The sequence below is a fragment of the Alternaria incomplexa genome, assembly GCF_024043165.1.
Source record: "Alternaria incomplexa strain BMP 0042 chromosome Unknown scaffold_8, whole genome shotgun sequence".
Taxonomy (NCBI): Eukaryota; Fungi; Ascomycota; class Dothideomycetes; order Pleosporales; family Pleosporaceae; genus Alternaria; species Alternaria incomplexa.
In genome coordinates, this window is record NW_026249857.1 from 622846 (window position 1) to 638578 (window position 15733).

The 15733-nt window shown below is 53.0% G+C and overlaps 4 protein-coding genes across 4 annotated transcripts; 1 reads left to right on the forward strand and 3 right to left on the reverse strand.

The window, feature by feature from the left end:
* Positions 1 to 1439: 1439 nt before the first annotated feature.
* Positions 1440 to 3436, reverse strand: J4E90_006017 (uncharacterized protein; the record flags this gene model as incomplete). The annotated part of the gene is made up of 5 exons (XM_051435567.1): positions 1440 to 2101; positions 2162 to 2285; positions 2338 to 2704; positions 2752 to 2932; positions 2986 to 3436. The coding sequence occupies 5 exons, from the start codon at positions 3434 to 3436 to the stop codon at positions 1440 to 1442; spliced, it is 1785 nt and encodes a 594-aa protein (XP_051290425.1).
* A 2001-nt stretch (positions 3437 to 5437) lies between these two features.
* J4E90_006018 (uncharacterized protein) lies at positions 5438 to 7104 on the forward strand (the record flags this gene model as incomplete). The annotated part of the gene is made up of 5 exons (XM_051435568.1): positions 5438 to 5806; positions 5856 to 5965; positions 6018 to 6498; positions 6549 to 6780; positions 6860 to 7104. The coding sequence occupies 5 exons, from the start codon at positions 5438 to 5440 to the stop codon at positions 7102 to 7104; spliced, it is 1437 nt and encodes a 478-aa protein (XP_051290426.1).
* A 1089-nt stretch (positions 7105 to 8193) lies between these two features.
* J4E90_006019 (uncharacterized protein) lies at positions 8194 to 9208 on the reverse strand (the record flags this gene model as incomplete). The annotated part of the gene is made up of 3 exons (XM_051435569.1): positions 8194 to 8383; positions 8500 to 8812; positions 8902 to 9208. 3 exons carry the CDS (start codon positions 9206 to 9208, stop codon positions 8194 to 8196), a joined length of 810 nt encoding a protein of 269 aa, XP_051290427.1.
* Positions 9209 to 9975: 767 nt separating this feature from the next.
* J4E90_006020 (uncharacterized protein) lies at positions 9976 to 14619 on the reverse strand (the record flags this gene model as incomplete). Its single annotated transcript, XM_051435570.1, has 4 exons — positions 9976 to 10442; positions 10495 to 11529; positions 12227 to 12727; positions 13527 to 14619. 4 exons carry the CDS (start codon positions 14617 to 14619, stop codon positions 9976 to 9978), a joined length of 3096 nt encoding a protein of 1031 aa, XP_051290428.1.
* Between the last annotated feature and the right edge of the window lie 1114 nt (positions 14620 to 15733).

Genomic DNA, 15733 nt, shown 5'->3' on the forward strand with positions numbered 1-15733 from the left:
CCCGTCCACCGAATATGAGCCTCCAACCTGCCATCTACATGCGCCTTCTCCAACCAGTTGACCCCAGACCCCCTCATTCTTCCTGAGCATGACCTGGTTGTAGCCATTCCTGGGATGCAGAACATGACCCCAAGTCGCTATGCCTAGACCCCATAGCGCGTATAGTTCCCGGTCTTGGTCTACTATTACGTCTACATTCCAGGCCCCGCCGAGTTTTTTGACCCATTCTGTAGTTGCAGCAGGTGTGCAGTGCGATATTGCGACGAAGTGGATGGAAGTGTGCTTGTTCGCAAGGGTTCGGAGCGTGAGGAAGAGTTTCTCTGAGACTGTTGCAGCTATTAGCAAATGTCTAACTTCTACTGTTGCATCCGAATACAGCCTCTGGGATGATGACTACTCACAAGGACATCCGCAAAACCTCAGGAACAGCAGTATAGTCGGCCGCCCATCGGCTGTAGGAAATTGTAACTTAGGATGGCTTTGTGCGCGGTCTCCTATGTTTGGTGGCTTGCGCACCGGGTTCTGCGGTGGTGGAGGTGTCGTCCAAGATTGTAGGGCTTTTGGTACACCCCATTGTACGTTTGCGAATGGGTTGGCGAAACCTGTGTCTCCTCCCTCGGCGCCATTTGTGTTCCCCTTCTTCGTGTTGCCATTCCCAAACAAGCCGTCGGTTTTTGGTAGCGATACACCGCCCAGTCCGGCTTTTCGGAGGGCTATCTTTGTCCCTAGAGAACTGAACATGTTTGCTGATGTCGTTCAGCGGTCGTAATTCGGATATATCGATCGGGGGCCGATCTAGATTTCCGCACGATTGTGTAGGGGCTACGCTAAATTATGAAGGAGTGATGCAAGTATTAATCAACCTGTAGGGGAAGCAGACCGAAGGCACTGTGGAATGAAAGAGATGTGCAGGAGAAGTCTCGGTTGTGCCGACATAGTGCTGATCATGTAGCCACGACGCGTCGCGGACCTTGCAGCTGAAACGAAGGGCGTGGCACGGACGGTTGGGGGAGGCGGAGCGAAACAAAGCGGCTACCGGATTTCGACTTCTGGTGGTACACAGCGGGTTCCATCCTTTGCGACTCGATATGAGAAAGAATAAGATGATAGTAATAACCATTATTACCAAGGTACGATAATGCCCAGGAGGCACGCTGTCACGTGTGAGGACGCTAATACCCATATGGGTAGCGCGGGGTAGGGATTAACTAGGGCTCCATTGATCGGCTCGCACATCCAACCATCAATGTACGCGTACCAAATGCATCGCTATCTAACTACAGGTCTAAAGGCGGTATAATCGTAAGCGGTAGTGACAGCAACACGCGTCGGGTATCCTATCGTACAGACGCCCCATATCTCCACCAACGCCATTTCCATCCCGCTAAACCTTCAGTACTATTACATTGTATCAACCACGGTGCCACAAAGTACGGCGCTCATCGCTTGTATGCAAAGATCGTCCTGCACTCGAGCAAGGTTTGGCGCTTTACACATTCTTGAACGATCTCTTCGTCTTCCCACCACCACTTCGGTTCGTCTTGAGCGTCGTCTACGAAGCTACCCCATATGTCCTTCCAGAAGGCCCGGCCGATGATCATGGAAAGCTCTTCGTTCACATTGGCAGTATCCGAGTCGATAGCGCACGGTAGCGTCATGCTCTGGTTGTCTTCCTGAACGAGCATCTCGAATCCGGCAGCTGTCAGCCAACTGGGGACCAGCGAACATGGCTTTGAGCATCTGAAGTCTCGCTCCAGATTGACGGAGAGTCTGTCCTCGATCCAGGTTCGCATCAATGGGCCGGTAGTCTTGCGTACCGGGGCAGCATCCATGATTCTGATCTCTAGGAAACCACCGGTAGCGAGCAGCTTGTGACATTCGCTGAACAGTTCCGGTAATATGGCAGAGGGTACCAGCGATGGCAACGTCGATGCTCTTATATGCGAGAAGTAGTCCTCTGGGTAAGGCAGTGGAACAGCACCAAGCTTGCGCACTGTCAAGTAGGATACGTTGCCCGGTAACTGAACACGTCGCTGGGGTTTGGTAGTGAGGAAGTGCACTGTTTGGGACGGATGCATTGCCGACAGTTGGTATACCTCAGCTGACATCGACCGTTAGAGATTGCACAGCAGCGTAACGCAAGGGCACAACATGGACTTACAGAGATTACCGTAGAGTTCAAGGATCCTCCCGGTGTTACATTCGGGCTTCGGCAGGGTCCGTTCCCGACCCAAATTCTGCATTTGGAACCCCGTCAACAGCCACAATTGTTTCTCGAGGACCAACTGTTTCTACTATTAGGAAAGGTCTGTGCAGAGTTATAACGACGACACGTACCTCCTCATCAACGTCTCCGCCTGTGCTCCACTGCCAATCTTCCTTCAGTCGGTCCAGGATGACTTTGGGACCGGCTCCCTCCATTCTCCGGATAAATCGTGTAAAACGGCCGAGGTCCGGTGTGGTATTCTGGGCGACTGCAACCTTCTTAGGGGTCAACCGCGACTGCAACTGTATTTCCGAAGGTACCCCTCGTGGAGTGAGACATTGCCATTGCGAGAGAGGCTTGCAGGAGACCTCGGAATTTGCGCCACCGCTCGCTTTTGAGACATGCTTAGCGTCGTCGTGTTCTTTCTCCTGGAAGCTGTCATGCAGCTCGAGTGCTTCAACTTTGGGCATTGCTTCGGTTTCAGCTGACTGTGGCCACCTACAGACAATAAGCATAAGACCGACGTTGGTGGAAACATTACTTACCCGCTGTCAACCCTCTTCGCTCCTGGCATTGACATTGGCGGGGCACTTCTATCTTCAGGGGTCTCGGAACTGGCACGAGTTCTGCTCGTAACAAAAGATCTAGGACTGACGCGGCTTGCTTGCGTTGCGTCATCGCTGCTGTCAACTACCGGCGGAGTCCTCACCGAGCGCTTTCGGTCATCTGGAATATGTCTTCAGCACATGATCGTGGTACGCTGATGCTTAATGACTTACGTGAGACGCGCGATCTCGTAGAGTCTGTCTTTCGAGAGGACTTTTCACCTTCCAGCTCCTGTACTTCATCCTGTTGCGGATGCAGAGAATCACCAGATGGAAGTTTCGCAGGAATAGTGCCTGTGTATGTCCAGCTAGGGTGCAGCGCGGGATCCTTGAGCTTGTGCGTGCGGGTCAAGTCCAACTCGGCTGGCACGGTCTTCGCGGTTCTCTGAGAATCTGTGGTTTGTCCGGTTGATGGTCGTAGTATCCTGGGTTTTATACTCTTTGCTTTCTTCAGGCCTGAAGACCACCATTGCTCACGGTCGGTAGAGCCAGAGTTTGCGGAACTAGTGGACGTTCGTGAAGTATGGATGGAGTTTGACCTGATGGATCGCTCTTTGGTCTTTCGCTCCCTCCGCGCTCCAACAGACTCCGCCTCTTGATCCAGTGGTAAGTCGGTTGCGAACATGTTTGATCACAGTGGCGAGTCTAGCGGAGTGCAGCGGGGCCACTATAAGTCGATCTTTCAAGGGGTGGGAGCGAATGATCGACTGAAGGCTATCCAGCACTCAAGGCTAGCCGCACCTCTCGACGGAAAAGTAGTCAAGTACCTGGGTGGAGGGTGTCGCAACCGTAAAGCGAGTTACGCAACGGTCCCATGTTTCCGCGGCATCGAAACGCTGTCGCACCACTCGGACCGTGGCGTTATTGACCTTTTTAGGACTACTATCAAGGCTTCCCTAATCCGAACTCATGCGCTAGTGCTCTGCCGTGCTTCCTCCACGGCGCAAAACCACTAAGCGCACCGTGAGCTTTCGGGTTGTTGACCATACTGCTGGGGAAAGATACACCTACACGTGGTATGAGCGTGCAAAGCAACGCCTCTTGCCTTCGGTTCTTCCCCGAAAAAGCAAATACTCGGGTTGTACAGCAATTGCGACTGGCTGGCTTATCGGGCTCACTTTTCCAACTTTCGGTGTCTCCGCCCAAGGTTTTGCAGAACCGCTTGTGGCTGGATACGATTCGCACATGCCAACATGACGGCTGCTAGGTTGAATAACCGATATGATGCCGCCGACCTTGACTTGCACCCGCGGGCTACGAATTGCAACCCCAACTAGGCCGACGATCACAGCTGATCCCTCTGATCAGTTCCGTGGGATCAAAGACGGACACCGGTGCCATGGACAAAATCAGCTGCAAGGCCGCTGAACCGCCAGGGCGGCGTGAACTGTAAGTGATCTGCCCTTAGTTGCTGTCTGTGTTGTCAGAAGCAATCGGCAAGGGAGAGGCACAAGGTTCTACTAAGGCTTTTAGTCGCCCCGTCATTTTGCTGCAGATGCGGGAGGGGCACCAGACATCATCCCTTTGGCCAGTCATGATGCAGTCTGATCGACATCGGGCGTGCCTGACTAGCGTTAGCTAGGCTCCCCGGCCCCTGACTCGCTTCCGTCAAGCCACCAGAGTACGAGCCTAGACTGCCACACTCCAGCACGCTGCACGAGTCTCCGCTTCAGCTGCATGACAACGCTCCTGCCGCCGTTCAATTCACTTGTACTACGCTTGCGGCGGCCCTCTTAGGTTGTCATGCCGTCACTCCGTCCAAAAGCTTCTTAGATCGTGCTTTTTTCCCCTGCCGCGCCGCATGCCTACCCTCGTCGTTCCCGCCCATCCCTTACGGTTGATATCACATTGCCTCGAGTGTCTCTGATGTTTAGCCAGCTCGCCCTGTCGTCGATACTTTTCATTGCATTTCGGGAAGGCCCTTTGCTTATGGCCCCACCTTAAGCGATCGCATTGGCGATTGATCAATACCATATACCTTTTCGTTCCGAATCGTTCATGTTTGCTTATACTGGACGTGCGTGACACAAATATAGTCAACGCAGGGCTATCTGCTGCCGATCACTGCATCTCTTATACTGGAGATTGAAACCCCCAACTGGCGACCAACTTCACGTCTGCAACATGGAGTCCATACGTTCCTCAATCCACTCGTTCAATGTCTACGTCGGCCGGTCGACTTTCGGCAGGATATTCCGTCTCTCCGGTTGCGGGCATGTATGTTGACAGTTGTAGTAATATCTCGGACATGACTGACTGTTTTCACAGAAAGATGAGATCCTGCATACGAAGTTCACCACCGAAGTGCGGGCAGGACTTACGTCCTTCTTCACAATGGCATACATCATCGCGGTCAATGTAAAGCTCTCGAAGGATTATGTCTCGCAAAATACTAACGAGCCTAGGCTACTATCCTCGCTGATACAGGCGGTAATTGCGTGTGCAATGATGCCACAGACCCTCTGTGCTTAACGAACACGGAATACCTCATTTGCAAGCAGGGTAGGAAACGTCTACACTCTCAACAACTTCAGCTGATCCAAGCTCAGATTTGAACCGCAACCTCATCACCGCTACAGCTGCCGTAGCCGGCTTCAGCTCTTTCCTCTTTGGGTTCTTCACCAACATGCCCGTGTGTCTTGCACCGGGTATGGGCCTCAACGCATACTTCGCCTACCAGATCGTCGGCTTCCATGGCCAAGGCCTCATCTCCTACAACCTTGCGCTCACTGCTGTCTTTGCAGAGGGCTTCATATTTATCTTCTTGTCCTTGATTGGCATGCGACAATGGCTCGTCAAGATCATACCAGTATCGCTCAAGATCGCCGCGGCATGTGGTATAGGACTCTTTCTTGCAGAAGTCGGACTGAGCAACAACGCGGGCATTGGTGCCATTGCGGGCTCAAAGAGTACCCCACTTGATATCGCGGGGTGTCCTGATCAATACAAGGATGAGTTTGGCTCATGCATAAGTCACAAGATGACTTCACCCACTGTAGGTCATATGATGCCGGCTCATCAAATATTGCTAACATGTCTGGCAGATGTGGCTAGGCATCCTTGGCGGTGGTATCTTGACAGCCTACTTGATGACATACAAGGTCAAGAGCGCCATGATTCTAGCTATCTTGCTTGTGTCAATCATTTCATGGCCGTGAGCTTTTTTCATCATCTCAGTCAAGCTCAGAAGGCTAACATGCATACAGACGAGGCACTTCAGTCACTTTCTTCCCCTACACTGAGGTCGGCGATAACCGCTTCGAGTTCTTCAAGAAGGTCGTGGACTTCCATCCCATCAACCGCACATTGAACGCCCTGGACTGGAACGTCAACGCAGCACCTGGCCATTTCGCACTCGCTCTTTTCACTTTCCTATACGTTGACATTATCGACTGCACAGCTACGCTCTATTCCATGGCACGTTTCTCCGGAGTGGTGGACGCAGAGACTGGCGACTTTCCGCGATCAACGATAGCCTATTGCACAGACGCATTCTGCATCTCCATGGGTGCACTTCTCGGCTGCTCACCCGTCACTGCCTTCATCGAGAGTGGAGCAGGAATTGCAGAGGGCGGGAAAACAGGACTGACTGCCATGACCTGTGGCGTTTGCTTCCTCATCTCGATGTTCTTCGCACCTATCTTCGCTTCGATCCCACCATGGGCTACTGGAAGCACTTTGGTTCTCGTAAGTCACCTGGCACCACCTCCATATTGCTAGCGTTAACGTAAATATAGGTTGGTTGCCTGATGATGCGACAAATCTCCTCCATCAACTGGCGATACATCGGCGACGCCGTCCCAGCCTTCGTAACCGTAATGTTCATCCCATTCGGATACAGCGCAGCCTACGGTCTTATTGCGGGCTTGATGGTGTACACGGCGCTCAACGGCATGATCTATTTGACAAAGCTTATATCCGGCGGATACATCGTTCCCGAAGACGAAGATAATCGTGAATACTGGACTAGTAAGTTTCATCACATCGCGCATCCCATCTCGCCGCACTTTCCCATCACCAAATACCAGCCGCTAACTCAGGAACCCAGTCAAACCCGCCGGCAGACTCCCCTGGTTCATCTCCGCATCCCAGAACCTTGCCGATCGCGTGCGGGGAAACGACAGGAGACAAAAGTCCCCGGATGCGCTCTCCATCCGAAGCACGGAGTCGGAGTGGAAGTACCATGATCGCATTGGCTCGAACGGATCGAATCGCGAGCTCGACTCTGTCGTCATTCAAGCCTTGCCCACTGATCCTCGTCGGGAGAAGGTTTTCAGGTCCATGGGGAGATGACGGCGCCTGTGATTGGCAGGGGAACTATTCTGTTGATTTAGAGTTTCGCGCTTGTGAAATGAAATACCACGAGTCATTTAACACTGCGTTCGAGGCTACTATTTTCTGCCCATGCCGTTATTTCGATGTCATGGCATTTGATGATTAGAAAACCACATTGAGCACTGGTTCGACGTCGGTGCATCCCGCACGTATGGGGGTGGTATGGACTTTGGCTCACGATCTCTGGGCCGGGTCAACGCCTTCGCTCGACTTTTGGTTCGGGTCCGCGGCATTGATACTAGTCTAACTTTGCTCCAACCCTCCCTCTTCCCCAACCTCACTCAGGCGACAAGAAGCAAGAAAGTAGCACTTTGCCCAGCCAGGGAAACTCAGCAAGACACTAGGCAGGCTCTCCGAGATCGACTCATTGCTTTCTTGCTTTTTTACTTCTAGCCGTACCTGCCACGAAAACGAGATCTACAAACTCTAAGGTTGGCGCAATACCTTCCGAGCCGCGGATTCGCAAGCAGCACGGCTGGGGTGCAGATCGCTGCCCTGTTAGAAGGGGTATGCAGCGGCACTTGACGCGTAAGTAGAGCACTACCGCTTGTCTAACAACAGTCCGCAACCGAGCGTGCATTGTCTGATCATGCCATCATTGAAAGTGTCGGCGCGTCTTTATCGATAGTAACCAAAAAGCAATTCAATGCTGACAATTCCAACTCCACAACGCCTCTCGTGTATCTGAGGAAAACGAATTGCAACTACCTAGGTACCCTTTCCCAGAATAGCACATGCGTGCGGGACTCGCATTAACGTCGACTCTCTTAATTTTGGTACGGGTCTGCGGCATGTGTACCCAGCTCAACGACGGAAATCACATTGCTTTTTGTAAGGCTGAAAAAGACAGTTGTATGACATCTCGGCAAGTAAGCATAAGCTTGCCTCGCTTCCACCGTCGTCGTCTTCCCAAAGTGGGAATACTCCACACCCATCGCAGAAACCCAAACTAACCCCAGAGCTTGTATAGCGACCTCTTCTCGTACCCACTCTCGCTTCTGCAACACCAATTCGCGTCTGCACGTCTTTCTTTTCCCTTATCTCAACTCAACACAGCATGCCGCCATCGACCTGCCACACAGAGCCAGTAACGTAGCTCGCGTCGCTGCTTAGCAGGAACTGGATGATTTTCGCTATCTCAATAGGGTCGGCGCGTCGGCCGAGCACGGCGTTGTTCGGGAGTTGGAAGCCAAGTTCTGTATCGAGGGCGTCCATGAGGGGTGTGTTGACAAAGCCTCTAAAGTAGCGTCAACGTCAGCGACCGGCTCTCCTCCAGTGGCACTATTGCGCGCGCGAGAACGACCTAGGAGAACACGGAGAGAGTTCCTTTGAGTGGTGGAAAGAAGAACTTACGGTGCGATGGCGTTGATGCGAATTCCAGTGTGCTCCTGCTCCCTCGCAGCAGCTTTTGTGAGCCCAACGACGGCATGCTTCGAGGCGCAATAGACGGAGCAGTTTTGCTTGCCGACAAGCCCAGTTATCGACGCAGCGTTCACGATCGACCCGCCTGGCACACCTGAACTTGCCACACGCATGTTGCGCAGCTCGGCTGACATGCAGTTAAACGTGCCTCGGACGTTGACTGCGAAGACGGCCTCGTAGTCGGCGGCGTCGAACTTTGCCGCAGTTTCGAGTCGACCTGAGATGCCTGCGAGGTTCACTGCGCCTACATTGTGCCCACGTCAGTCAAAGCACTCCTGCAGATGTCGACTTCGCCAGACACATTCATGCGTTGAAGACAGGACGTTGGCATACCGTCGATTTGCTTCAACCCAAACCTCGTTGGCGCATGCGCCAGCCAATGCTCTACCTCTTCCCTGACTGTAACGTCCACCTTCGCCCATATCGCACTCGCCCCAAGCTCCCTCGCGAGCTGCGACACTGCTTCTTCGTTCTTATCCCCCAGCGCGACCTTTGCGCCGCTCGCAACCAGCAGCGTAGCCGTCGCACGTCCGATGCCTGACCCTGCCCCGGAAATAGCAAAGAGCTGCCCCTTGATACTATAGGGGGGCCCAGACAGTCTCTTCTCTTCATTTGAGGATGGGCGCGGGTCCTCAGGCATGGTACGGTCGGGCGATGATGATCGTCTGCGATGGAGAGTGCGACAGGGAAGGCGATAGGGATGTGCGCCGTTGCTAGGCTCGGAGAGATGCCGAGACGACGATATCGTAGCGGCTTCTGTCTATAGGTATAGCTGTTGATTCGAAACGTGCGAAATGATGATGTGATGACCTTAGCGATAGGTATGTCTGTTGACGTTCGGCGCCTATTCACGCACGGGAAGCTGTGAAGTGTGGTGGGATGCTCGACAGCATTTGCGCCTTCAAATGCCTGGATATGTATGGGCAGGCGCCATGCGGTGTGTTGCAGCACGACATCTTGTGCTGGACGGCGGTGACGATGCACACTCTTATGCACGGCAAGTGTGGTGGGCTCAAGGCTTGATTGGGCAGTCTCATGCAGGTCGAGAACTTCAGGCGCCGTGATATACCGTTGAATGGGTTGGATAAGAGCCTCGACAAGTAGAAATCAAGAGCATGTTGGCGCTGGATGTCACGATGCAACTTGGCTGTGATATCGTGGCTGTCTCACGTAAGCCAACATGGGGTGCAATTCGTATCGCGTTGCTCAGGTTTGTCGAACGCATACTACTATTTCTTGACAAGTAAACATTTTATGAGATAATGTGACCTTCTAGCTGGGCATCGCCTTTAGTGGTTGTTCTGGTGAATGCGACATGAATCTAGCATCCTAGGTGCTGTAGGGCTAACGACATTGTCTCCAGGCTTCCAAGGTTCTCGGGCCACACGACGTCAAATCACAACTCTCTCACAACTCATACTTCACCAACACATCTCTCGCCTCCGCAAATTCCCTTTCAAGCACTCCCTCGCGTCCCTCTCTCACCCGTATCTCGCATTCAAAATCCTTCGGCGTCCTCACAATACCATCCATAAACCCAGTGTTAGGATCGATATCAATAGGCTTCCCAGACTTCTCCTTGAACTCGAAGGCCCAAAGTAGTTTCGCAATAGCAACGAAGAGACTGCGCTCAGCAAGATGCATGCCAGGACAAATACGACGACCAGCACCGAACGTGAAGTGATCTCGTGAGGCAATGTCGGGAGATGCTGCGTACTGAGCTGAAGTGTGCGTACGCGTTTCGTAGCGATCGGGATTGAAAACCGACATTGGGGATTCACAAGTGTCGACATCGCATGGGCCATGGTTCAAGGCCCAGACGTTCATGAGAACAGTCGTGCCCTTCGGGATGAAGTAGCCGTCAATCGTGTCATCTGCTTCACATTAGCCACGGTTGGTTCATGATCCGAGCGGAGTGAAGGATACCAGCGGTGGTAGAGCGCATTATCAAGGCCGCAAGAGGTCTCCATCGCATGACCTCCTTGATAATCTGCACGACATAGGGTAACCTCGCGACATCGCTCCACCCGGGCGATCGCAAGCTTCCCACCACCTCATCAACATGTCTGTGTGCTCGTTCCTGAACATCCGGATACCTAGCCATCGCCTGAATGAAGACTCGTATAGCAGACGCCGTCGTGTCACTCCCGGCATCGATCAGCGACCCAGCAAAAACATCCAAATCTCTTCTCGTAAGATCAATCCCCTTCTCGCCCTCATCAAGCACATAGTCATATACAGTCGCTGCACGCACACCCCGTTTCCTCCTCTCCAACACCGGCTCCGCCATCTGCGTAAACGCAGCATTAACCGCCCTCGAAGTCTCCTCGCTCTTATCCTTCCAATTCTTCCAGCGTCCTGTCCACAGCCCCTGTGGCACATGCACCAACCACGGTAGCAAATCGACCGGCGGTGTTGCACCAACCTCAAGCAACGCAACGTACTTGTCAAACCAAGACTTGTACTCCTCCAGCTGCTCCGCATGTCTCGTTCTTGTTCCGTAAACTAGACTCTTGATAGTGCTATTCGCGAACCTCAGTGTATGCTCCATGAACTCCTCGGGCTCTTTCACAAAATCACACAGCATCTGGCTAGCCTCCGCGTCCACAAGTCCGATGTACTCTTTCTCTACTTTCGCCTCGTTGAAACACTGCGCCAGTAACTTGCGGCATAACCTCAGTTTCTCGCCCGACGGCATGAAGACCACTAGAGGCATATTCGCGGGATCGCGCGCGATGTACTTTGTTGCAAAGACGAAGGGTGGGCGGCTGCTGTATGTCGTTCCCCTTTTGTCGATGAGCTCGCGGACGAGGCGCCGGGAGCTGAGGACGATGGTGGTGGTGTGGAAGAGCTTGAGGCTGTAGATGTCGCCGTATTGGGAGGCCCATTTTGTGAATTGGAATTGGGCGTTTTTTGTGGGTATGGCGAGGACGTTGCCGAGGAGGGGGAGGGGACGTGGGCCTAGATGGGTGGGTTAGCTTTGGGATAGGATGGGATAGGATGGGACCAGGGATGGAGAGGGAGGTACCGGGTGGTAGATGGGCTTCTCGACGTCCTATTATGAGGATGTAGTAGAGCCCTATGACTGAGATGGCGATGCTTATTGCAGCTAAAGTACCCATGGTTCAGATGTGGGTTAAACACGTTGTTGTCCCACCAACAAGGCAGACTGAAATGGCGTCGAACCTCGCCATATATACCCTTTGTTTCTTCACTAGACGTATGATCGCTCTCTTCTACATGCAGGCTCTGGTTACACGTCTGGCGGGGTAAGTTGCATTACCACTGTGTCGGTAGGCAATAGACACCCATGACCTGTAGTGTGAAGTCCAATCGCATGATGAGACCGTATACGGAGACATCGATCGATAAATAATGCACAACCGCCAAGGCATGCGTATGCCAACCATTGTACGCGAAACTCGTCTCCCCGAAGCGGTGATTGGCGGTCATTCGTGTAAGCAGGAGGCACAACGAAAACAGCCTGTAATGGTGAGTAAGCCACGCTTCTGCAACAACTTTCGAGAAGATGTAATCAGGAGACTTGAGATGTGGAGAGTAAGAAATTATCTGGTATTATGCTTGAACGAGAAAGGTAAAGCAGCAACCACATCGTAGACATCCATCATCACTGCGATAGCACCCTACAACAGCGCACCAGCAAACGCCGACATTACAAGCATGCCCAGCATACCCACCGCAGTCTTCGACACACCCACATGCACCGCAGCCCCCGTATCCGGCTTCCCATCCTCGCCCGTAGCATCCGGACCACTACTACCCGTGCGACTCGCACCACCACTAGGCGTGCCCGTCGCACTCGCAGTATTATTCCCCGAGCAAAGGATATCCCTCGGATTAACCCCGTTGTCCATGAAGCAAGTCCTTAGATCAGCAACCGTCTGTTCGTAACTAAGACAGTAGTATCCGCAGGAGCCGTTGAATTCCTCGACCGGTGCGTCTTTGCAGCATTGTTTGAGTGCGGAGGAGGTGTTGGACGCGACGCCCGTTGTGCTGCCTACGCCGCAGAATATGTCTTGTGTGGGGAAGACGGAGAAGTCGGCTGTGGTGCACGAGGTGCTTGTTGCGCTTGGAGAGGCGGCGGAGGATATGAGGGACATTTTGGGTGAGGTGGAGGTGAGGTTTGAAGGCTGGATTACTGGAGTGGTGGTTAGGAAGGTGATGCATGAAGGATGTTCAAGGACTTACATTGGGTACAGTCGTAGGTATTGTAGTAGTCTGACAGCGAGTACCAACGTTCTCTTGTTCACTGCAATGTACAGGTAAGTAGTCGGAGAAGTGTTAGTGATCTAGCAAACAGGGACGATTAAACGGTCAAGAAATATCCGCAGAGCCAGAGCCAGTGCCAACGGCTTAGCCGCTAAGCACGTCACACGATACTTCCAGCAAGATCCATGAGGCCATGGCTCTGCCCTGTTCTGGTTCCAAGGCCCAGCTGTTGACATGAGGCAGTGGCGCGTTGCTCGGGGCGGTGGCTCATGGCTCCACTTGGTTGCTCAGGGGACCCGCGTTCGACGGGTTATTTTTGGAGTCGTGACGGCCCTTTCGGCAGCTGCTTGCCGAGGTGTAATCACAGCGTGGGCAGTTTTCTTGCTTGGAAGAGATGTTTGTATAAGGGCCTTTGGTAAAAGTCGAGGTTGTACTTTCGCATCGTGTAGTTGGTGTTGCTTGCTGGATTTGGGGATTTGGGAGATGCCGCGCGCTTTGGCTTGATAAGGATAGCGTCGCGTATGGTTCCGAGGTCACGGCGAGAAACATGCTGCATCCATGATCGTGCTTACTGAACCAAAGTTTATGTCGACTTCATGTAAAAACTTGCTCTTGGAGTCAATTCTGATGCCTATAATATATACAACGAAGTTTAAATACCCTCTTTTACTCGAGTCCAGCCAACTCCATCTCGGTGGCAGCGTACATGAACGCACCAGCACCCTTACCATCGTTGGTCAGGGTCTCAACACCAGTGTAGTACTCGTACGACGCATCGCCCTTCAAACTTCCCACAGTAACCGTGCCGGTGAAGCTGATGGTGCCGTTCTTCTCGTACTGGATGAACTCGTCCAACATCAGATCCCACGCCTTGGACGCAGTCTGCTGGTACTTCTTCTCCAACAAACCGAGCCTGACACCCTTCATGTACGCGTAGGTGAACATGGCGGTTGCGCTCGACTCGATGTAGTTGCCTTCCCTTCCAGCAAGTTCCGGGTCCATGAGCAACCACCATCCGCCGCTGGTGTCTTGCACGTCGTTGATACCGGAGGCGAGCGTGACGAAGTAGTCGACGAGCTTAGAGTAGCCCTTGTGTGTCTTGGGGAAGACCTCTAGAACCTCAACCAGCGCAATGAAGTACCATCCTAGAGCACGGTCCCAGACGTATGGGGAGGCACCAGTCTCTGGGTCAGCCCACACAGTCGATTTGTCCTCGCTGTAGCCGTGGTACAGAAGGTTGGTTGTCTCGTTTCGGCAGTGCTCCTCAATCAAGTCGAATTGCAACTCGATGTCGTTCCAGGCTGTGATGTTGTTGGGCTCGAAGTACGATGTGTAGGTCGCGTAGAAGGTATCAGCCATGTAGATGCCGTCCAACCACATCTGGTTCTCATAAGTCGGGGCCCTGTGCCAGAAGCCGCCGGTGGGGGTGCGCGGCCATCGGTTCAGCTGCTCTCGGAGACCCTTGGCCGCAACAACGTATTTCTCGTCCTTGCGTCCTTCCGAGTTCCAGAAGTAGAGAATGTTGTTGCCATACCGAATATCGTCCAATGTGTAGAAAGTGGCGTTCCAGCCCTTGATGGTACCGTTCGAGGTGACAACAGACGAGACCGCGTCGGAGGCATACTCAAGCAGAGCAGTGTCGTTTTGCGTCACGGCGGCTTTCTGAATGCCTTCGCGAATGACGGAGGAGACGTAGTGGTTGTCGACCTTCTGGCCCTTGGACAAAAAGGAAGTTGCCATCCATGTCGAGTACGGCTGGGTGGAGTTTCTCGCCGCGACGGCGGTGGTAGCCAAAGCCAGGGTAAGAGCCGTAAGATGCATGGTTGCGAAACGGTATTATCGACAAGCTGGGAATATCGGAGACAAATCGAGGACCCTGAGGAGACAAACGGGAACACTTGCGGATACTTTATCTGACACCGTTCGCCCGTCGCTCTTTATAGCGACTGCGCGGCGTCTGTGGACATTGAACATCTTCCCCTCAAGGCTGGCACTACTGCAGTTGATGCAATCTAAATCCATGTTCATGCAGCCTCAAAGCGCCCCGGTCTCTCCACCTTGCGGTCCTGAGCGCCTGGTTGAGAATTTCCGCGAGCGGACGTTTGCCCATCATCGACGAAATTGGGAAGGTCTGGCATGGTCCCTCGCTTGGCAGCGGAGAAATTGGTGATTGGAGATGTAGTGGCGATGGGGCCAAAATAGTCAGCAACCTTAAGCTGGAGGACGAGGTGCAGGTGAGGGATCGGAATATCTCGAGTGACATGAACATCAGTGCTTGTCCAAACTCGCAGCGATGTTGGAGGAACGCTTCTTCTTTGCGGCGTGGAAGCGACTTTGATCTGGGAAGGAGCTCACCCTGAACAGGCTGAATGGTCCACGCTGGAGTGGGTCTCCCTGCACTAGCGGAGTCAAGCATCCTAAGTCCGCGGGACGTTTCTTGCGCACTTCTTGTCACTGCGCTAACAAACGCCCACTCTCTAATCTCTCGTCAAGGGTAGGAGAGGCCCAATTCTCCGGGATATCTTCGTTGTGCAGTCAAATGTGCTGATGATTACTCAAGCTTAGTCTCACAAACATACAGCCAAGCGTTTCTTCAAGTACCTCCACTGGCCATAGCGCTCTACAAATTACCGACAAGCAAGAAGGATGAAATTCGCTGTACAAAAATTTCCGACCACTTGAACGCATCGACATGAGAGCTTGTTGCGTAGAGGGGGATGGGGTGGTTCTGCACCACCCGCAGGCGGCGCGACTTGCTCCTCACACATCGAGTCTTCCGGGCCACGGTTCCCAACTCTGACCATGCATCCAGATATTTGTCTTCGACAAAATTGTGTAGGAACTGATATGTAAGATCAACGGAGTCCGTTTCGTCCCCCAATACGATGTCAGGCCTGGACCTCACGCTTCGTGTAACGACTTGCGTACTTCCAAC